The following is a 21,999-nucleotide window of genomic DNA, read 5'->3' as shown; positions in this document are numbered from 1 at the left end:
TTTTTTCAGATGCCACTCTCACTCTTACGAAACAGCCCTCAGTCAGTTTCTCTTGCTAGTTTACATTTGTGTGATGCGTATGATCACATTTGATCACATCAGTTACAAGCAGTTCAGATGGCGAGTGGGGAAAAACAGCATCACCTTGTGGAACTAATTTATCATAGCAAAGAACATTTATGTCTGTCACATAGTGTGTCCCTGCAATACCACTAACCTCAGCACTGCTGATGTGTGCAGAGTCAGACATTTATTTCCTAATAACTAGATTCTATATCCTTCACAAAAACCCAATGCACTATTTTACCTGAGAATTTCTATTTTAAGTTATTTCATAATTTATAAAGAGTGTTTCATTCAGTGACTGTAGCAATTCTGCTTGCTAGTTCATGTTGAAGATTATAAATACAAATCATATAGCATAAATCACTTTAAAACATACTTAAATAGACACTAATAGTCGATTGCAGCACTTTCATACATACTGGCAGCTGTCCAATAACAATTTCCCCCGAGGCATTGAAAACAAAACAACATTATCTAGATTTTTCTTTTAGTACGTTGGTACTTTGATGCATTCTTCTGTGCAATCTTGGAATGCAAGACACCATTATGGGATGTACAAAGGCCACAAATGTTTAGTGAAACAAACTTTATGAATAAAATATATATTTAAAAAGTATGATTATTTGACCTCCAATATTATGAATGAATGTGTAAAATAAATAACTTGTATAAAGTGGTTTTATTCCATGTCTGTCATGCATGAACAACTCCTAGACTGCAGGGGGCGGTAGCGGTTTGCCTGGTGAATGGAGTCGACAATGATTTCTTTCGCTAAAGTGCGTCGGTTGTCCAACGTTGGCGCCAGATGAGCTGTGGCGCCAGCTACACACACAGGCAGAGGAAGACACAGCAGTTTGACGAGGCTCACAACAGCTTGCAAACCACTTCTCAATCCCTGTTCTTGAGACTGAAATATACAAACGATTCTCATTTTCTTCCTTCTGCAATCCAAATATTAAAGGACTAAAAGGTGGGTGTGTGCATGCAGTGATCTATACAATTAAACTCAACGCCATCCTTTCTCTTGCTTCTTTTTCCATCGTTACAGTTTAACTTGTGAGTATTCGTGGAGACACAGTGGGGATCTCTGTTTAACCGAGCGTACTCTTAATGTATGTTGAATGTGTTGATCAGCGTGTGTGTTGGTCATCTAGCCTTGTAAAAGCGACGTTTGCAATGGAAAAATACAGGCCCTGGCTCGTACAGTATTTTAACAGTGTGTTCTAGTAGTAAAGCAGACAGCCACATTCTGGCTTAAGTGTTTCAGCTCTGAGCCTAATCCAGGTTATATTTAAGGCATGTTCGCAGTAAAATCGGACCATGTATATCTTGGACTGACCATTCCTTTTGTCTATGTAAGCGAAGGCAGACTGAACGTGATCGGTTTAGTGAGGCTTCCGTTCAGTATCTTACAGTCTCTGCTAATGCTGGTACTAAGTGGAGGACAGTTTTAGCCGTGCTAGCGGTCTGCATTAGCGGGCTCGTTAGCCTGGCATCGTGGCTACGTAGCCACGCTAGTGGTGTCTCGGCTGACTAGCGGCTAACGCCAGCAAGGCCTCCATTGAAGTGTGTGCGGTTTGTCGGTTGCTGCCGCAGTAAATGAGGGCTTTAGGTTTGTAGCCATGAGTCGCCGTGCCTTTTCAAGTTGCAACTGAATTTCATGTCTTGTACTCCTGTGTTTGGGTAATGCGATTTTGACTGCGTTCGCTGCAAGGCTTGGGTCTTTTATGGTTTCTTATGTAAGTAAGGCGCAACCTTTCCCGGGCTTTTTGCACAGCATTCGTCGCCCTTACGGTTAGCCATCTTTGTTTCAGCTAGCCAACTCCTGTTTGGAATTACTGGGTTGCTCGTAGCTTGCTAACGTGTCTCCCTATAGAATTTAACGCCGTTTTCCGACACAGTGTATGCTAATTGTTGGACTGTGGTCGACTTCGTAACGTAGCGTGTAAAGTTGATTTGTACTTAGGTCGTCTGCAGGGCCACTGTAAATGAACATATTTTGTAGGGCGGAAGCTAGCGTGGCTAACGTTAGCTAGCGGCGGCCATTTTAGGCGAGCATGTCATTTTGGCTAGCTGGAAGTGCTGGTGTGGCACAACAAGATGGCCTGTTAATACTCGCGCAGAGCGAATTTCCGCGTCGGCCGAGATCATAAATTGCGTATTGTTCATCTCGATCGCTCGTGTAATGTAAGTATATTGTGGATTTTTATAGCCTAATTACAGCTGCTTGCGTGATGCTATTAAGCTAGTTAGCTGGCTAAATTGTACACATTAGCAGCTAACACGATGCTGTTTTGTCGTTAACCAGTCTTCGCCGTCCATAGCCAGCTAACTAGCGGCTATGAAGGCTATTTGTAGCAGTAATAGAAGGCTAGCAACTCCCTGTTCAGTGTTTTATTAATAAAATAACTACTGTTTAAATGTCTGTATTCGCTCTGCTTTGTTAGTTATTCAAATAATCAACGTATCGCGCAGATAAGCGATCTGTGTAGGCCCGGTTTTATCTTGCGGATTAAGTTAGAATCGAGTGCTTGATTGCGTTGCGATCCACTTTGATTTTTATCAATTGTTAGCTAGTGAAGTGAAAGTTGTATTAATCGCTAACTGCAAACGTGTTATTGAGATGTGTAGTTGTGGATAAAAATACAGTTCCAGTGAGTTCTACCAGTTTGAGCTGTGACTACTTTATTCCTTGTTGTAGCCAGTATCTCATCAGATGACACGTATCAACTTCGAATCAAGTAATGTGCTCCATGCTGTCCTGATTATTTTAGATAACTAAAATAGTGGCCTTTTCCAAATTGTCACACTCTTCTTAAATTTGTCTTTAAATTGTTTTTCAAAATGTACATACAGATACAAAAATCAAATTTGGTTCATTTTATTTAGGTGTCAAGCACTAAGTTAATAAGGCCATTTTGGTCATTATTTCTTTTTTTTCTGTTACAGGTCTGCTGAATAACAAAAAACACCCGCGCGTCACTAAACAAAGCTAAAATATATACCCCGATTCTTCCTTTGAGTTACCGTCCGGCAAGAAAACGGAGGTCGTGGGGCTGGAGTGTGTTCTCATGGCCGAGTCAGAGACTGAATGTGACACACCCGGCCTTGACACACTTGGGTCGGAGTGTGTCATAGCCCACAGCCATGTCGACCTTCACTATGGAGCAGAAACTGAGATAATGACAGAAGAAAAGCGTGGATTAGAGTTGGAGATCCATGGCTCAGACTTAAAAATCCAGGGACTGGGGACAGAGCTCGGAGCTGTAGCTTGTGTGGATGCAATTGTAGCGGAGACAGACCATGATTACATTAAGGTGGAACATGGTGAGATGCATTGTTTTACAGGAGCAGAAATCAAGACAACGGGAAACGAGACACTTCTGGGAGAAGTCCTGCTTAAAACAGAAAGTGAGCATGTGGTCAAGGTCGAGTCTGACCACGGCGGAGAGTTGACAGTGGAGTCAGAGAATGGTGTAATCATACATGAAGCCCATGGTCTGCAGTGCAACGAATGTGGTGAGATCTTTGGCAGCATAGCTGATCTTCACCAACATTTTGAGATTCACAAGGACCTCAACCCTTACATCTGCGTCCACTGTGGTGAAAGCTTTGCTGTGGAGGCCAGCCTCAAGCAACATATGAAGATTCACATGAAAGAAAGGCCCTATGTTCCCCCTGGCGTGGAGATTATGGGTAAAGATGTTATTGATGCCTTCAGCATCAAGTCTCACCAGATGATTCATTTGCCAGACAAGCCCCACAGATGCTCTGAGTGTGGTAAGAGCTTTGCAGCTGCCATCACCCTGAGAGAACATATGAAGATGCATTCAGAAGACAAGCCTTACAAGTGCACTCAGTGTCGAAAGAGCTTTGTTCGCAGACGGCATCTGAAAAAACACCAGGAGGTCCATGCACGTGAGAAGCCATATACATGTGGTCAGTGCGGCAAAGGTTTTGCGACAACATCCAACCTGAAGCAGCATCAGAAGACCCACACTGCAGTTGTTATTGGAGATAAACCCCACCGGTGTGCACAGTGTGGAAAATGCTTTGCAGCTGCTGCCACTTTGAGAGAGCACCAGAGGATCCATTCAAGTGAGAAGCCGTACAAATGCAACATGTGCAGAAAAAGTTTTGTCCGCAAGCGTCACCTGAAGAAACACCAACAAGTCCACGCTGGTGGAAAGCCCTACACCTGCAGACACTGCAACAAAGGATTCAATCACTCCTCTTCGCTCTCTCGCCACCACAAGACCCATCTGCAGAATCCAGTGTTTTCTCCACCGCAGCCTGGAAAACCCATGTCTTACGGCAGTCCTCCAAAGCAGAGGGTCCACCAGCAGGGAGACAAGCCCTACATGTGTCACCACTGTGATAAGGGCTTCAATCATTCCTCTTCCCTGTCCCGGCACCAAAGAGTCCACTCAGAGGGAAAGAGCTACACCTGCGCTCACTGTGGCAAAAGATTCAATCACTCCTCTTCCCTTGCTAGGCATCAGAGAGTTCACTTGGAGGAGAAACAGCAACAGCAGCAGCCACAACCACCACAGCAGCAGCAACAACAGCAGCAGTACAGTACCATCCCCACAGGGAAGGGATTCCCTAACAATGCTTTCCCAAAACAGCGCATCCTGTCTGTTGAAAAACCCTACAGGTGCTCTCAGTGTGGCAAAGGCTTTAACCATTCATCTTCGCTCTCCAGACATCATAGGATCCATGCAGATCAGTGAGCACCCTTTACTACCCTCACATGCTGTCTTGTGTAAACGCACACACCCCATGCCCCCACATCTCCCAGTTCCAGTTTTCCAGCGATCTGTCATTGGTAATGTCTCACACAACGATAAACATCAGGCCAAATTCTATACACATGGTGGTCGGTCAGACATTGCTGTGGTGAAATGGAGCAGTTGAGGGAAGAAATGGACAATAAGTACACAAGTCTTCAAAAGGAAAATAGTTTGGCCTGAAGGACTATGTCGCCTATAATTCAGAGCTGAACCTGAGGCTTTGTTCTCAGATGATGGTATAATAATAGATTGTGAAGGAGCCTCTATTCTTGTTTGTGATTGTGCTTCACGTGCTCCAGGACCTGTTTTGAACATTTTTAAAGAAGAAATGTGGTTTGAAGATCAACATGGTAAAATTGTTATCCAGAGGGAGAAATGCTTCACCATATGGCTAGTCTTTTTGATAAAAAAAAAAAAATCTATTCATGTATCTTCAGGTGGGCACATGCGCTTTTCAGCTGCAACTTTATTCAAGGCTATCAACACAGTTGCTGAATAAGAACTTTTGTTCTGATTTCTTTTTCACCCACATAGTCCATGTGAAGCAGACATCAAATCTAATGTAAATACTTACCGATTTTCTTTTATATATATATATGTATAGCTGACTAGTGTGCTGTTCCAAAAGATTACATTTTGATAGTTCCACTTAGTCTCCACTTTTTTTTTCTTTTATGGATTTAATTTGTTTTAAGTGTTGGAGATAAACATGTTGCAGGTGTTCTCATGCAGCTTGTCCTTGAATTTGGGCTCTGTCAGAAGTGAGCCATCTTGTATATTTATGAGGATGTTTTCTTGTATGTTTGCATTGGGTTAGCATTGCTACATAGACTGTACAGAGAGCAATACTGGCTGACACGCGATTCTATTTTGACATGCGATCTAGCCACAAGATAATGCATAGTAGAAAATAAAACCTACTGGGTAGCATATTACAACCAGACCTGTGTCCTAATTATTTACTGTGCGGATCCCTCTGTACCAACAGCACCAAATGGACATTAAGTGTCACTTTGTTTATGGCTTTGGAGGCTAATGTATAGACTATAGGTAACCCATGTTAATCTGCAAACTTATCAGAAATTGATCTTAAAAAAAAAAAAAAAAAGATTGTGTATACTAAACTACTACAAGGAAATCTCACTTTTACAAGGTTTTTCCAAATTCCAATAGATTGCGCTCTATTTACTGTTGTGTAAAATATCTTTTACAAACTGATGTATTTTTTTAGATATGGTTTGGGTTATATGAAAGGGAATGAGAGATACAGTTTTTAATGGGAGTGAATATTATGGTGAGCAATATTTTCTTTTGTTTGGATAACAATTGTGCTTCAAACTGTAGCATAGGTTTCTTCCTTGTGTTAGATAGGTGCCTTATTGCATGCTATGTAGAGATGTATGCCGAGCTGTTATTTGGAAAAAAGTTAGGGTTTTCAGGAGACCTTTCTTCTTTATGCTAACTTACCCTGCATTTTAATTTGATGTCACTGATACATATTGCTTTTTTGCTTTCATGTATATTACCATGTGTTTCTACTGTTACTTCCATATTGTCTTTTTTTTCTTCCCCCTACATTTGTCAATGGCCTCATTGTAGAGAGAAATTGTAAATGATCCATATAGGCTTCTCTTAAGGGCAAGTCCTGTAACACCTCTTCCCAAATTCTGAGTGGCACATATATGGATGAATAAAGGTTGACTCTCTTCCAGTGTTTAGTCAATGGAGTGAGCTTATGAAATGGGACATGTATTCAGCCTCACAGCCAAAGAATTTTATTTTTGTTTTTTTTAGGACAAAAACCTGCAAAATAAGCATAACACTGGTGAAGTGGGAAATTCTGACAAGATTATATTGAACAACTTGGTGTGTGTACCTCTACAGTGTACCCACATGGTGTCACTGTTTACCTTTGGACATTTTCAATTACTGCTTCCTTCTTAATGAGGTGTGATGTTGAGCAGCGACTCAGTGTTCCCTCGAATTCTGATCTAATCGTTGAAATGTTTGGGAGCTAAAACAGTTTGTCATAGAACCTGAACCTGTTTGCGCCACTGAAAAATAAATGTGTAATGCAGTCCTTGAGCAAAGCTTTTAGGAACTAACAACAACATCAGCATGTCAGGAAGTTACCCATCTTCCCACACTTCTTCACAGCAGGGCAGGTATTTAAGGTACACACTGCTGGGATTCATTGTCAACGCAGCCTTCACAGATAACAGCTTATCAGTGAAAAGGACTCTGGTTTACGTCAGTAAAAGGACAAGCAGCACAGTTTTTACTTACATTGGGATGATAAATATTGATGGTATATTTATGTTTACAGTGTCTCTTAACTACACCTTTACATTTTATTACACATTTTCCCCAAATAACAGTATTCTAATATGTTGAGGGAAATGTGTCTGTAGAAGTGTCTTGAGATGTTACAGTGAGTGGACACACTTTGTTTTTCATGTTTTAATGTCACAAAAATATAGAAAATCACACCTGTTAAATTATTATTTCTAAGAATTCCTGTTTGAAAAAAAACCAACCCCATTTGCCTTAACTGCTACATAATGGGTGACAAAAAGTAAACATTAGGACATTTTATTGCTGTTTACATTTGATCCAATAAGATGTCATGAAAAAGCACATACGTCACAAACGGGCAGTAAATTCATCTTGATTTCGGGGCCACATGCATAAAGTAGTCCATGAATAGATAGAAGTGTGTAATAGATTATTTTACAACAAGAAAATTTTATTTATTTGTACATTTGTACACAGACCAGTTGTAATAGGGCTGTAAATAGAAACAAAACCCTCAATGGACATTTTCTGACCAACTGTTGCATATTGTAGTTTTACTTATCGAAGACTTTTCCATTAGAGCTACAATGAAGAGATCTGCCAGCACAAGCGTGGACTCCGCTAAACGTTCATGACGGGCGTTAGCTGCAGCAGCGAGCTCTGTGGTCGAATGGCGCTGCTTTTTGAATGCAGCTTCTCCAAGTTTTGTAGAAAGCCTCGTCTCTTCAGACCCTCCAGGATCACGGTGTTGCTGGAGGTCAGGCTGACACGAGTCCTGTGGGGACAAAGGCAGATGAGTTTGAGGATGTTTTCTTTATTGTGTTCACATGTTCACACAGTCCATCTGGGCTGCAGCAGAGTTGGATGTCAGAAAAGAAGTCTTTTCTTCCTCTTTGGTTCAAACATGAAACATTTAAGTGCTGCAGAGCAATTACATAATTATGAAAATGACTCCCTTCTGTCCAAATACATGATGCTATAATTGGTCACACAATGTTTGTTCAGCTTTATTGCAAATTTCTTAAAAGGAAAAAAAACCCAAACTAGGGGAAAGGCCAGTCACTGGCACGTAACCCAGGGGTTAACTAACATCAGTGCAGTGTTTATTTTGCCTATCTCTCAAGCTCCTCCAGAGCAGGACAGAGTGGTGGTGGGCTCCTATCCATGAGAGATAACCTTCGCCTAAGGTGTGAAAACGAATACAACACTGGCCCGGAGAGAGATGAAACTCAGACTGTTTACTTCCCAAGTTTCATAAACCCACTGTTAATGGGTTGGTCTTAAAGAGAACAACACTGAGACAGACCAAAGTAATAAAGCATCATATCAGCTTTAAAGAGAGACACTCACCGTGGAGAATCTATGCCGCTGTCTCCCGTGATACTTTGGTTCTCTCCCATTTCTACCGCTTCTCTGATCTCTGCCCCTCTGGCTCCACTGAGCCTGCCCAGAAAGGCCCTGTGGATCTGAGGCCCAGCCGTCTCATCAAACCCATCCTGCTGCATTTCCTCCACCTCAGCAGCCCAGTGAGCGGACTCCCCATCGCCCTCATCAGCTGACTTGCGGACAGTCTCTGTGTCAGATTCGATCTCACTCGTCTGGCAGTAGTCAAAAATGCTGCTGTCTGCAATTTCCGATGGTTTGGGACAGTCCTGATAAAGGTTGTCCTGTTTTTCCCCCTGGATCACCGTGCCTTGCCTGGGGCTGGGTTCACTGTGAGCTCCTGGTGATCTTGTCCTGTGATTGTGGGGCCTCGGGTTGGTCTCTCCGGGCCTGGCGGGGCTGGCAGACACCTCCCTCTGCATTGCTGGAGGACCTAGATCGTTCGAACTGCCGCTCGGATCTTGCGTCAAGGCAACTCGGTGGTGGTGCAAGGTGAGATTATAATAGCGGCTGTGGTGACTCTGGTACTGCATATCAGATTGGCGGCTATTGAAAACCTGCTGGTGATGGTCTGCTGCACCTGTTTGGTACGCATGTGCCGCATCGACAGCCTCGTCCTCGTTCAGACACAGGGAACTGCAGGCATCCTCCTCCTGCTCATGTTCTCCCTGGTAGAGCCTATAGTCGTCTTCTATGAAGCCGTCCGTGCCTGTAGCTGGGGGGGTGCTGTTAGTTATCAGCTCCTGTCTTTCTCTGCGACTTAAGGCCTTTTGCTCCATATTATTTTTAGCAATGGGTTTTACCTCTTGCTGCTCGTGGGTTGCTGCAGTTTCGGAGGACTGTGTGTGACAGAAACTCTCATCAGGCCTCTGAGCAGTATCCCGATGAATTCTGGAGAGTCTGAGGGAGTGTTTCCGCTGCAGAGATGGTTTGGGCCAGGCCAGAGCTGCCTCATGTGAGTGGTTTGGGACTTGTTTATATAGATAAGTAGGAACAAGGACTTTAGTACTGGAGTTCTGTTGGACATTAGAGGGCCCATCATCTGAAGTGTTGCTGTGAAATGGCACGCTGTTGCACTCGTCCCGTAAAGGTCCGTTTTTGCCTTCTGTTTCCCAGAACTCCTCACTGCTCCTGTCCCTCTGATGTCGGACCTTGTCGTCCATTCGCAGCGTGCTGCTTTGTGGGTAGACTGAGCCGTAGTCCGCCGGCAGCTCTCTGTTGAGCTTTGACTCTGGTTGGAGCCGATGATCAGTAATAAAGTCGCTCTCGTGGACACAGTCATACCTGGTGTCGGATGTAAGGGATTTCACAGCATCTGCAGTAATGGCTTTGGCTCGATGGGGGTCCCACGATTTGGAGCGGTGACTGCTTCGTTCCTTTCTTCCCGCCCCTGACGTCTTAACTTCTTTCACTTCTCGTCTTTTATGCTCTCTGTTGTTGGCATCAGGGATCGCGGTATCAGCTTCTTTGACTGGACAGCCCTGGAAAGGGTTTTCAATTCGTTTTTTATAAAGACATCGGCCCTCAACAGTCCCACCTTCCTCCACTGGGTCTGGTTCATCAACAGGGATTTCCACTTTGAGCCGAGTCGGTATTAAATCCTTCCCCTTTGGATATTCAGACTCACATATAGGAGCCTTAGTCTTCACCCTCTCCCTTTCCTTCTGCTTCTCTCTGGATGAGTGGGTCCTCCTCTTGCTGCGAGACGTCTTTGGGGCAGGTCTTTTGCCCACGCCAGCTTTAGAGGAGTGATGATGATGCCTGGGCTTAGACAAAGCCACAATCTCAGTAGACATTCCTTTGTCTACGCCTTTATCCTTTTTATCCAACCCCCTGTCCAGCACTCTGTCTATCTCCCTCTCCCTCCTTTCTTCCAGCTTCTTCATTAGAACCGTGTGACGTGTCAAGTTGTCCACAGTCAGCTCAGGGTTAATGCGTCTGATGATGGCATGCTCCAGGTCACGGGGCAAGTTGTTCAGGTCTTCCTCGTCTCTTACGGGCCACTCCTCTGGAGGAAACTGACCGGAAAAGGATGCATACTCCTTCTTTGGCTTGTCCTTTTTGCCTCCATTCCTCCGAAACAGGCTGAGCCCAAACTTCCTACTGGGTTTACTGTCTTTATCTTTGCAACCGGTGGCACTAGTAGTGGCTGTAGTTTTGCTCATCTCACTTGCCTGGCAGTCGGCTGCTGTAGAGGTGGACTGATGTTGCACTGAGTGTTTGTGATCTACGGGTCGAGGCCATTTTAAGCCCTTGCCTGTGCATTCACTTACGGTAACAGAGACCGAATGCTGGTCTGGGACAGTGGAAGAGGGGATAGTGGCTGATACGGTGGTGGAGGCGACGTTGGGAGGTGTCGGAAGGGGGCTGAAGCAGCTGCAAGACTTGCAATGTGCCACCGGAAGTGTCTGAGAGCTCTCAATGCAGGCGTCATTGCTCAACAGATAAGTAATGGGAGGAGGTGAGGGAGGGTCGTCTGCCGACCCAGATGTCCACCAGTTCTTCTCTCTGACCATGTTATTGGTGATGAAATAGGTCTGAGGGGTTACAATGAAGTAGCCCTCGCCTGTATGGTAAATCTTGCGCTCCTTGATAAGGGTGCCCAGTGCATTGTAGAGGATGTCCTGAGTGGGGATCGTTATCCCTGAGATGTGGAGAAAGACATAAAGGCATTAGGAACAAAATAGTGACAATGATGCCTGGATTTAAATGGAGTGTGGTATGTGTAAACAGAGGCAGGGCAGCTATTGTACGACTTAACGCTCCATCCAATGTCAAATGGTCCTATTATATTGATTACCTGGGTGAGTCTTGCTCATGTAGTTGACAAGTGCTTCCTGGTTGACAGTGACTTGGCAGGAGTTCATGTCTGAGATGACTGAGCACAACACTTCAGCTAAAGGAATGAACTGAGACTGGGGGACGGGGAACATCTGCACCGGGGACAGGTCGCCTGAAACACACAAACACACCAGGCCACTGGGTTAAACAGGTGGGTTGACGGCCGTGCACACAAACACACCTAGGTTGGAGGGCTGCGGCCTAGACTTCCCCTGCCAGGCAAAATAACTGTTAGCCCTGAAGCTGACATACCTCTGCCAACCACCTTCTAAATCATGACGAAGGTGGACTATTTATACGAGTTATATGAAGCATGCCTCACTGCTTTAGAAGCTCCATCACTACTGGGACAGACCACAGAATTCCATTACTCCCACAGAAGTGACCACAGGTCTGCCTGCTGGGCAGATCAGATGTCCGGGCCTCCATATGATACGGCCCTACTCGTCTAGGAGGTCTCCTTAGACAAATAAGTAACCCACAGTGAGAGAGGCCAGAAGGAAAGTCGTGGAAACATTTGTCTATGCAAAATTGTGTGAAACTTGTTTTGTGTTTGTCTAACCCACTAATCCGCCCGACTCCGCATGCTGACACAAAAACAAGCTGCGGGAGCCTATTAGACAGAAGCCACAATGCTCTCGAATCATTAAACTGAAATCCTCTTTAAAGAAAACCAGACGTTTTTGAAATGTGTCATTTCACTAACTAGAAGCAATCCACATGGAGAAATGCAACTAAAGCCGAGGTTAAATGCTTGCAAGAAAACAGTTATTTGTGCAAAGCCTGTAGTGAAGAAGCTGTGATGAGTAGTGATGCCTTCTCCTTCCCAAAACCCAGGGACCCCAGAATTGTTTTCTCATCTCATGCGGACTTTGCAAAGCTGCTGCTTCTGTGTCCGCACACAGGTCGACGTCTGAATTCTGACAAATCCTCTCAGAAACATGCTTCTACACAAAGTACGCCGAGGGATGTTTACTAATGAGAGGTGAGCTCAGCGAAAGCAGTAAAACACACCAGGCCCCAGCGCCGATGAATGATTAGCATATGGTTTAACACAGGCCCCCTTTATATGAACAACAGGCACAAGGGCACGAACACAACCTTAACCACAGGACTGGAAAATTAGCTTTGGTTAATCAGCTACAACGTAGTAAACTGATGAAAAAAAACAAGCCACATAGATAGATACTAAGACAAACTACTGACCCCCTTTACCACGTACTACACTGTGGCACTTTTTCACTACATTTTATCGTAGCAGTAGATAAGTCATGGTACAGAGCTGGTACATATTAGTGCCTAATTGTTCCTGTGCCTCAGTGGTTAGACAATTGCTTTGCATTTAGAGCCTGGGTTTGAATCCCAGCTTGGTCAGTTTTCTGTGCTGCAACCAACAGATTTCATACTTTACTATCACACCTTTTACATGGTACATGTTTTACATCACAATATCTACTATGGCATGTTTTTGACCACATACCTTTTTTGATGACATACATTGATACACTCTACCTGCTACGTGCGATCGGCTGCTTCCACTCGCGCACACACATGAATCCGGTGTGTGATGTGTGTGACTACGAGCGATTCTCCCACCGACCCTCAGGCCGTCAGTGAAAACAGTGCCAGGCACACACTTGATGTAACCTAAACATTTACAGGCCTCACACTTGAACTACTCATGTCCAGGGCCGGGAAAATAAACATCTAATCAAACATCTGCTATAGTAACACATGACAGAGCTCACAGGTAACACACACATAGTCACACACATACAAATAACATCTCAACCGCAATAGATTTCAATGCATACGATATGTTACTGTTATTTCAGAGCTCACTCTTATATTTGGTTTCAGTTTTTGCATGTTAATTGAGCTCATAATTCATAATTGGACAATGGTTAAAGTAAAAACAGTAATACAACCATCAGGAGCACAGTGAGAACCATTAGGGGTCTTTTTTCATCAAACTGATCCGATGACACACAGAAGGATTAATATAAATTGCGACTGCCCTCCCCCAGCGTCGTCGGGAATTGTTAATCTGACTAAACCTCAGAGCGGACATCCTAATGGCCGTCTCCATGGGCAGTGAATTAGTGCTGCTGACATCGCTTCTCATTGTTGTTCGCTTCCTATAGGAATGTCTGGCATAGCAACTACATGGCAATCCCCTGCCGAGGGTTTAAAGGTTGGCAAGGTTTGTCAGAGGAAGGGAGGGCAAACAACAAACGCCTCAATCAACGGGCATGAATAAACTAATAATAAAATATGTCCTGAACGTTTTCCCACACTTTGCTCAGCGGTCGACTTGGTGTTAACCCTCTTTGACCATGTCCTGGGTCGAAGCCGGACCTCCTGCCGGACACCTGCTGACATCATCTGTCCTCCATTTAAACGCTCTTTGAATTAATAATGGCTGCCAGACAAGTGAGACACAACTTGTTTTTACGCTGTAAAGGGAAAGGTTGGTGTAAGAGAAGGATGAGCCCGGCGGAGCATTAGTGTTTATTGAGTCTAACGTTAGCAGGCGTGACCGTCAGGGAGGTTTACTGTTGTGTTCCTCTTCTCTTCAGGGGGAACGGGCCTCTGTGTTCCTGTAATCTAAGACTGGGCCAGCGACATTACACCCTTTGTCACACAGAATGAATACCCAACTGGGCACCATGGCAACCAAACCCGGTCCCACAAGGAAGAAGGAGGCAAACAAGTCGCCAGAGTCAAACAGAAGTCTTTTAAGAAAGCTCCATTTGATATATTTCATTTTCAGACAAACAAAAGGATCATCATCATCAAGATGTGTCTCAGTCTTACTGTTACGAAGCACAATATGAGCATCAACAGAGAGGCACACAGTTCAAGCGCTCCATATTGTTTTGCTTTCCAGAAATATTCTCTTTCTAAATACCCAATCGGATCCCAGTCTGGATGCAATTTTGCCCCTCGCTAAGAACTGCAGGCGTAACGCATGGCTTATGCGCCAGTCCAAATTAAAAAAGAGCTTTGCAACTTCAAATAACAAGTCAGAAATCGCAGTTTAATGGTTATCCACCAAAGCACTAAAACAAAGCCACAGCGCCCACACCATTCTTCTGCTCCGGGTACAGCTGAAGACGGGCTTCTTCCCAAGTCTGAAACTTTCCAGTCAGAACAAACAGTCGCCTGGAGGGTGCTCAGATTATAGAGATGATTGACAGAGACCTTCTCTCCTTTATCCCCACTGAGATGTTTTGGGCTATTGAAACTGATCAATGCCACATGTATTCACATCGTTGTGCTGCCATATGGCTCCAGAGCTACATGAGTAGTTTTAGTGTGATTTCATGTTATTTCTTAAATGAATAGTTGAAGTCATGCAGCAGTGATTGATGAGTAGATGTAAAGGATGTTTATTAACCCTATGATTGGTTAAGTTAATCATTAAAGGCAGCTTGTTAACATGTTAACATGGGGCTGCACCTCCTATAATTAGCCATTTTTTATCTGATGGAAACTGAAATTGAAGAGCAGCCTCAGAAGAACACATATTTCAGATGTTCTGCTTCTGATCCATGCAAGTTACCGGCGCAAAAGAAAACTAACTGGATCAGTTAAAAAAATCTGTGTGAAGCATGCCCCCCCACACACACACGCACACACACATCCTTATCCTGCCATCGTCTAATCTTTAAGGCTCTGGGAAGCAAACGGGCTAATCTTCTCTCTTCCTTATTAAGGACACACATAATTCTGCAAAGCAAAAATCCCATAGACTAAAGCGTGCATTAGTGACTGTCTGTGGCGAGACGATGTCAGACATTCATACAGTCAGCTGCAGTTTAATAGGAAGAGATGCCTGCTGTAATTCATGTCCCACGGCCGCGACGCTTTGTTGGAGGCAGGCCGTCATGAGACCCCCCCCACCCCCACTCCTGTGTGCTCGCATCGCACGTTTTAACCACGGCTTTACGAGCTCGTGTCTTTCACCCCTGCACAACACACAGATGTGGGCGTGACGGTTAAACGGCCCAATAAACCGAGTGAAAAGCTCCCTTCAGAGGGCAATCACAGCCCGAACGTCCAAACCACCTAGCCTCGCCCAGTCCCGGCGCTGCCCTTTCCTGCCGCCCCTCTCTGAATGCGCTTAGAGAAGCTCTCTGCACCAGCAAATGTCTGGAGTTCAATGTACCGAATGATTGCCATATATACTCTTAGGCTGCGGGTGTTTTTTATCAACACATCTGCCACCACCACGCTTGAAAGCATCCATCAATCAATAATCATAAAATGGAAAGACTTCACAGCCTTAATTATTTATTCCCAGCAATATAACTGAGATTTCTACAGACATGTGAAGGTAAATATTTAAACAGGCCCTGACGAGTGTCACACCGCTGGCGTTAAAATATCAAGTGAATCATTAAAATGGGAAAAACAGCTGGACTGTGCCCGCTTTGGAATCAGTGTGGGAGAAAATGTCCCTGTTCTGCTCCGTCCGCAGAACCTCAATACGTCCAAAAGTCACGACTGGGAGGAGGAACAGACAGAAGAACAGAGCGCAAGTTGAAAGGCCGTGACTAAAGAGGACACGTGAGCACAACCTTCAAGCGATGAAGAGAAGCACTGGCTTTGTGTTGACTCGCGTCGCCATGGGAACCTTCACTGCCACATGCGATACAAACAGCAGCCGAAGCGAAGGGCAGGAAACCCAGCGACGGCCTTGAATCTCGCTTTACCAATTCAAGCCTTTGACATTTACCATATGTTGGCAGGAAGGTATAAACAGGCTGTGACTGAACTTCCCAGACTGAAGTTCACACAGTTTAAAACATCTTACTCACCCCTGCAGGACTTGGCCGCAAATCCCTGAAGCTGTTATAGCAATAACCAATGATTTTACAAGCCGATTCCCAGTAAGAAGCATCTGAATAACGACTTGACTCGTGCTATAACTCATAAAATCAACAGCTGTCTAACTCTTGTGTAAAAGTGGACACACCTGACCAGGTGTTTAGTGGAGGAACCAGTAGACAGACATTTATAGCCCAATGTTGTCTGTGTAACATGCTCCCAAATCACAACAGACACAAACAACTCCTCAGGTCCCAGTCTGCGCCACACCCCAACATGCAGTATCTGGCTTTTGTCTGCTTTCACGAACCCCACAAACTGCCAGACGCCCAGTAAGTAAGTCCAGCCCGGTCCAATCTGGACACCAGTACCTTTGCTTTGTTCTTTTACAACCGACTACATGTTTTAGTCATTTCTCCCAGAATCACTGCAGTGAAACCAAACCCAGGTCCTCTGCCTCCTCTCATGCCAAATTTGTCACAACCCCTTGAGTAACTACATCATCTAAGATTGATTCCAGCCCAGACCAAATGTGTTTAAGACGAATCTAAGTAACTCTTGTGGTTAAACACATACTTTAAAGATTAGGGTTGTGCTTTTCTAAAACTCAAGTACTTGCAGACAAAATAGGAATTGTCAATAGTAATTCCACACAGGGTGATTCTGGTCCTGTGGTTTGGTGCTGATGATATTCCTGCTGTATTTTTTGTTTCTATTGTTGATTATTAATAAACCTGACTTGTTATTACACCAGATATGTACCTGCCTTCATTTGCTACAGCAGAACACGAGGGCCAGACACTACAGTAGCAGTAAAGAAGTAAAGAGCAGAGTGATGGACGGATTCTGGTGTTAGAAGCTCATCTGCCGCCTGCACTAGACTGGAGTAATGAGGGTTCACGCAGGGACTGCGGTCGAGAAAGAATTCACCGTATAAGCTTTTCTGCAAAACGGGGGATCAACTTGGGGAGCACCCTGGTAACTTAATGGCCCGAGTGCATGCCACGCAACCACAACCCTGACTCTGCCAGCATCTTCCTCCTAATGAAGGCAAGATGACAAGAAAAACCCAAAAAGTGTGATAGACTGGATGTGTGCATGGACGACCTAGCAGGACACGTTTCTATTGGTTGTAATTGTAGGCAAAAGCCTGATTGAGCGGCATGAGCATGGATCTGTTCCATTTACACAAAAAAAGCTTTGCCAGATGTTCTACTGACTCTGATTGGACAAGCAAGTCCAATCAGAGTCTGGGGGGGGGGGTATCCAAAAGATCCCCACCTCTCAATCAAGACTGATGACCGTCATTGCCCGCAGATGAAACCTATTTCCTGCTGTTTAAGATGAAGCGGATTTCTGTTTGTTATCCCTGTACTTAGAGCAGCGCTCCTGTGCCCACCTCCTGTCACATGATCCGCCCCTTCCAAAGCCCTTCAACGGGGGATCACACTCCTCTCTGGTATCGCGTAACCAACTCCAAGAGCACTACTTACCAAATTTCATGCAGTATAGCCTCGAATCTGTGTCGACCCATTTATCTGTCCAGAGACCGAATAAAGACAAATCCCAGGAGGGAAACCCAAGCATCTGCTGACAGGGTGGATAAAGTGAGGGATAGAGGAGAAACTCCTCAGTGTTATTGTTGGCAGCGGGCCGCCTCGCCGCTATGGGTGAGCCCGATATTAGCGTCGATAAGGAGGCTGACATCCCCGAGTCACACTGGGTCAGGCTTCCTGCTCAATGGGAAGGGATGTGGATGACAAATGACGTGCTGAGAGGAATGCACGGACGAGGAGACAGCCTCTCACACATGTGTGCTTCGCATTTGGGAACAGAGGTCCAGGTTTGCACATATCTGACTTGTATAATAAATGTTGCACATGCAGGAAATAGAAAGCAAAGATAAATGATGGTACAGATAATAAGGGGGGGGTTTGTATAATGAGACTGGAGCCTTGTTATCTTTGCAATGTGCAATAGAAGGTCATTTTAAAGTTGAGCTAATCTGAACATTAATCACAGAGGCTGATTTTTTTTACATGATGTCAAAGACGTTTATGGTTCAGGTTTGTTAATCATTTGTCCTCTGTTGATTTAAGTCTCCACCGAGCAGCATCTCAGCCGTAGGAGCCTCCACCGTCCTGGGCTTCATGACACGCTATTAGAGTCGAGGGAGCCGCTCGGTGTTTAAACAGGAGAGCAGCTCGGATGGAAGCAGTGACTTACTGCAGTCGAGCCGTGGAAAAAAAAGAGTTTCCGCGACACTTTCCCGTTATCGGCCTCTATTCAAACAGAAATTATCTGCAGACATCAATAAATCACGTTTCCAATAAAACCACATATTATTATAGTGTGTTATTGTACAACAGGGGGCTTATGCAGATGTCGGGGAGCTCTGGGCAGCTCAGCTACATCAGCTAAGTGCGTCTGCTGCAGGAGAAAACAAATCATATACTTTCAAATACGAAGTGATAAATAAAAGCTTGACATCCAATGGATAAACCTGGACTTATCTCACAAACGAGTGAAAAGATCCAGTTTCCTGCTCTTAATATGATGACATCCACTGCTACAGTAAGTCATTATATCAGTAAAGCAGGGGTGTGGGGTTAAAGCCAGAAGCTGAGGTGACTGGTGACTGGAAAACACCTGGATACTGTACAGATGTGTGCTGCTCTGCTTGTTAAAAGGCCCCTCTGCAACCAACTGACCTCAAGGTAGCTTGTTAGCAAGAGAGGTTCTGACCTTTGACCTGGACTGCTTAGTCATGACAGGGTGGCCCGTTTAAATGCGCCGAGTCAACATCTGGAAGAGCTACGAGCGCTGACAAACCACCCCCGTGGAAGAAAACGCCGCTTATGCGAAACGTAACGTTTAGTGCTTTCAAGTCAAAAAGAGGGGGGGGGGGGTCAGAAATGAGGCGGGCTCAGGAAATGATCCCTGAACTAAATGAAGCATCCAAAGAATGCTTCGCCACCTTGCGGAACGGCGGGTAGAGTGGAATTCGACGGCCATTCCTTGAAAGCGAGGGGGGGGGGGGGGTGAAAGTGAGAGGCCTCCTTCAAACCAAAGGTTTAAACAGAGAAGAAGGCAGCTCACGGAGACCTCATTACACCTCTGACTGCGTGTCTCACCGTGGGTCGGCGCTGACGCGGCTGCAGGGACGACGGCCTGAATCATGAACGAGCAGCGCAGGGGCCTCCTGCTCTTTCTGCTCTCTGCCTAAATCATCGCATCTGGTGTTGGTTTAGTGAAGCCAATCTAAGACCACATCAGGACTATTTGAAACCGCATCTGCACCTCATCAGTCGAGGAGGTGGATCCTCCCCATCATTGACAAAAGGACCTCGCCCGACTGCTATCTGTGCGTAAACACCTGCTGAGGAGGAGAATAAAAAGGGAGGAGGAATGAGGAAGAGTCTGAAGACATTGTTGAGGAGGAGAGGTCAGCTCTGGTACCAGCGCGGCCCGTTCCCACACAGATAACAACGGGGCCCGTTCGTGCCGCTCGCCCTGTCTGTTTACACACACCAGCTCTGCCCTCACTCAGCACCGAGCGCTAATAACCAGACACAATGGGCGTTAATCAGAAGGACCGCTTTAGCATCGAGCGCTAACTAACACTAAAGCACATCTGGTCGGCGTTAGCTGGACATCTTCCAAATTAGCCCCTTTAATAAAAAAACCCTCCCGTCGGTGGAAGTTATGTCTCAACCTTCCTGTGACCTCAAAAAAGGGAAACGGGGCTGGTTGAAACTCACTGGAGCTCACAACTCACAGCGTTTCTCCTCCAGCGGACATATTTATATCAGCCGCGTCGAGGCCTTCACACTCAGGCGAAGCGCCCGCGATCGGACTTCCACGGCCCCTCGCCGGCCGTGAAACGCGGGGGAGCTGTGGTGATTCACCGCCCGGCCCGTTCTCAGCGAGGAGGCGGTGAAGCAGCTCATTCCCATGCAAATGGCTGAGGAGACACACACAGCTGTGAGTGTGGGGCCGGTAAAGCTGTGAGGACACCTCGCAGCTCGCTGTGTTTGCTAATAAGCCCAGCGTCACCTTTGGCCCATATGCTGTTTATTCATGCGCTGTCACACAGCGTCCTGTCAGCCCCCACCTCCCCCGTCCGTCGTTACCTCACCCCCCACCCCCCCGGTGGGGTCTCTTCCTCCCTTTCACATTCCTGCCTCAACTCATGCACTGGAGCAAAGTGACAGGAAGCGAGCAGGTAGACGGCGGCGAGGCCCGAGTCCAGACGAAACCCGGACCCGCTGGCGAAGCGGAGGCCCGGGGCGCGGGTTCAGCAAGCGAACGGAGCCAGCTGCAGCTCAGCTATGCGCTGGAAAGCCTTGCTTCGCGCACTCTTTAAATTTTATGGAACAATCGCATATTTCCTCAAAACGCGTTTCGCAGACGTGCACAAATCAAACCCAACTATTAAACCGCTACAGTCCAACGCATATGAGATGTGAGAGCCTGATGCAGGAGGGTTCCCGACTGTGTCTGTGCTGCTTTGAAACACGCAGGGAAGGGGAGCACTTAGAGGTAATTACATGCTACACACCACTTTGTTAACAAGCTTTGGTAAATACTGTACAGACAACAAAGGAGGGCTGAGTCTGTGAGAGGGACAGGGGCTTAAGGAGCCACCGCTCAGGCTTTGGCGCTCGTAGAAACACTTAGAAAGCGCTCATTTCACGTTTCAGCCCCGGGAGCAACGCTGCGATTCGACTTTCCTCCAACTCCTATGGACAGTGAACACACGTCACATTCCCATTAAAACGGTTTTATGCTCCCACAGTCTGCAGCTTCAAAGGAATAGAAGACTATTGGGGCTATTGTCTGAAAGACAAAGCCACACATGACTGCTTCTCCCACAGAGACTACAGGTATCAGGTAGAAGACAAGTCTAATGACATTAGGTTTAATTACGTAAAAAAGAGAGGAGTTTATTCTGTAAACGTCCTGGATCGTTGGTGACGTACCGACAGCTTTGATGATAAATCCCTTGGGGGACCTCAGCGCCCTGCGCATCCACGCTTCCCTCAGCACCTCCAGGTGGTTGGCGTTCCCTTGAATGAAAAGCACCAAGTTTTCCATCCAGCCCTGAAAGTGCACCTCGGCCACGGCCGCCACGAGCCGTTTATTCCAGAAGCTGCGCAGGTTCTGCGCTTTGAAGTCCGCGAAAATCTCCCGGCCGCTGGCGACGCGCGGCTCCGCGCCGGCGCACTCCGCGTCCGGGCTCAGCGCGACGGCGAGCGACGCGCCGGAGAGCTGGACGGTGCGCTGCGGGTGAGACATGCTTCCACGTCACGTGCGACAATCTTAAGCGCGCCTAAAACGCATGTCTCCCGCGAGGAAATTCCGCTGATTGGCGAGCTTTCACGCGCATTCCTCCAGCGCGCGTCCGGACGCTCGGACCGACTGACGACGCGCGACTGTTTGCGCTGCGCTTCGAGTGGGAAGCGGTGACGGCGGCGGAGAGAGGAGAGAGGAGAGAGGAGGGCTCTGCTGCCGCCGCTGGGACGCGCAGGTAGACCTCCCACTGACTCGAGGGAGGCGCGTGCGTGGTGCAGGTACACCGTCATTACGTCCTCCTTCACCTTAGGAAATCACAATAATACGACAGGCGCCTCCTGGAAAAGAGATTCTCAAATTCCCTGTAAAAGACAACCAGAGAGGTGTGTTAGTGGTCCGTTACCGAACCGGTGCCTTGCTCCAGGACCATAACATAACCTGTGTCTATACGCGGTGTTATATTTCTAAAATCATTTGAACTGAGGTTTCCAAA

General features: G+C 46.1%; 2 protein-coding genes across 5 annotated transcripts; one reads left to right on the top strand and one right to left on the bottom strand.

The window, feature by feature from the left end:
* Nucleotides 1–853: 853 nt before the first annotated feature.
* Nucleotides 854–6,570, top strand: si:ch211-198a12.6 (uncharacterized protein LOC563253 homolog). Of its 4 annotated transcripts, none has more exons than XM_029175717.2 (2): nucleotides 854–1,036; nucleotides 3,016–6,570. In XM_029175717.2, the coding sequence occupies exon 2, from the start codon at nucleotides 3,138–3,140 to the stop codon at nucleotides 4,797–4,799; it is 1,662 nt and encodes a 553-aa protein (XP_029031550.1). In that variant the 5' UTR covers nucleotides 854–1,036; nucleotides 3,016–3,137; the 3' UTR covers nucleotides 4,800–6,570. The 4 variants fall into 4 exon arrangements, with proteins under 4 accessions (XP_029031550.1, XP_029031553.1, XP_029031552.1 ...); XM_029175720.3 differs by lacking the exon at nucleotides 854–1,036 and adding an exon at nucleotides 1,095–1,678; XM_029175719.3 differs by lacking the exon at nucleotides 854–1,036 and adding an exon at nucleotides 1,667–1,805.
* Nucleotides 5,257–21,723, bottom strand: stox1 (storkhead box 1). Its single transcript, XM_029175716.3, has 4 exons — nucleotides 21,194–21,723; nucleotides 11,338–11,490; nucleotides 8,505–11,181; nucleotides 5,257–7,929 (listed from the first exon to the last, which is right to left on the bottom strand). Exons 1-4 carry the CDS (start codon nucleotides 21,507–21,509, stop codon nucleotides 7,776–7,778), a joined length of 3,300 nt encoding a protein of 1,099 aa, XP_029031549.1. The 5' UTR covers nucleotides 21,510–21,723; the 3' UTR covers nucleotides 5,257–7,775.
* Nucleotides 21,724–21,999: the final 276 nt, after the last annotated feature.

The sequence above is a fragment of the Betta splendens genome, chromosome 15 (genome assembly GCF_900634795.4).
Source record: "Betta splendens chromosome 15, fBetSpl5.4, whole genome shotgun sequence".
In the NCBI taxonomy this organism is placed as follows: domain Eukaryota; kingdom Metazoa; phylum Chordata; class Actinopteri; order Anabantiformes; family Osphronemidae; genus Betta; species Betta splendens.
Note: the sequence above shows the minus strand (reverse complement) of the source record. Positions and strands in the feature narration are given on the sequence as shown.

Excerpts from the sequence above, each read along its gene's own strand:
- si:ch211-198a12.6 (XM_029175717.2), top strand. The coding sequence starts at position 3,138 with ATGGCCGAGTCAGAGACTGAATGTGACACACCCGGCCTTGACACACTT.
- stox1 (XM_029175716.3), bottom strand. The coding sequence starts at position 21,509 with ATGTCTCACCCGCAGCGCACCGTCCAGCTCTCCGGCGCGTCGCTCGCC. Across the intron at positions 11,182-11,337 it reads CATGAGCAAGACTCACCCAG|GGATAACGATCCCCACTCAG; the intron begins GTAATCAATATA and ends TCCACATCTCAG. Across the intron at positions 7,930-8,504 it reads AGCGGCATAGATTCTCCACG|GACTCGTGTCAGCCTGACCT; the intron begins GTGAGTGTCTCT and ends TTGTCCCCACAG.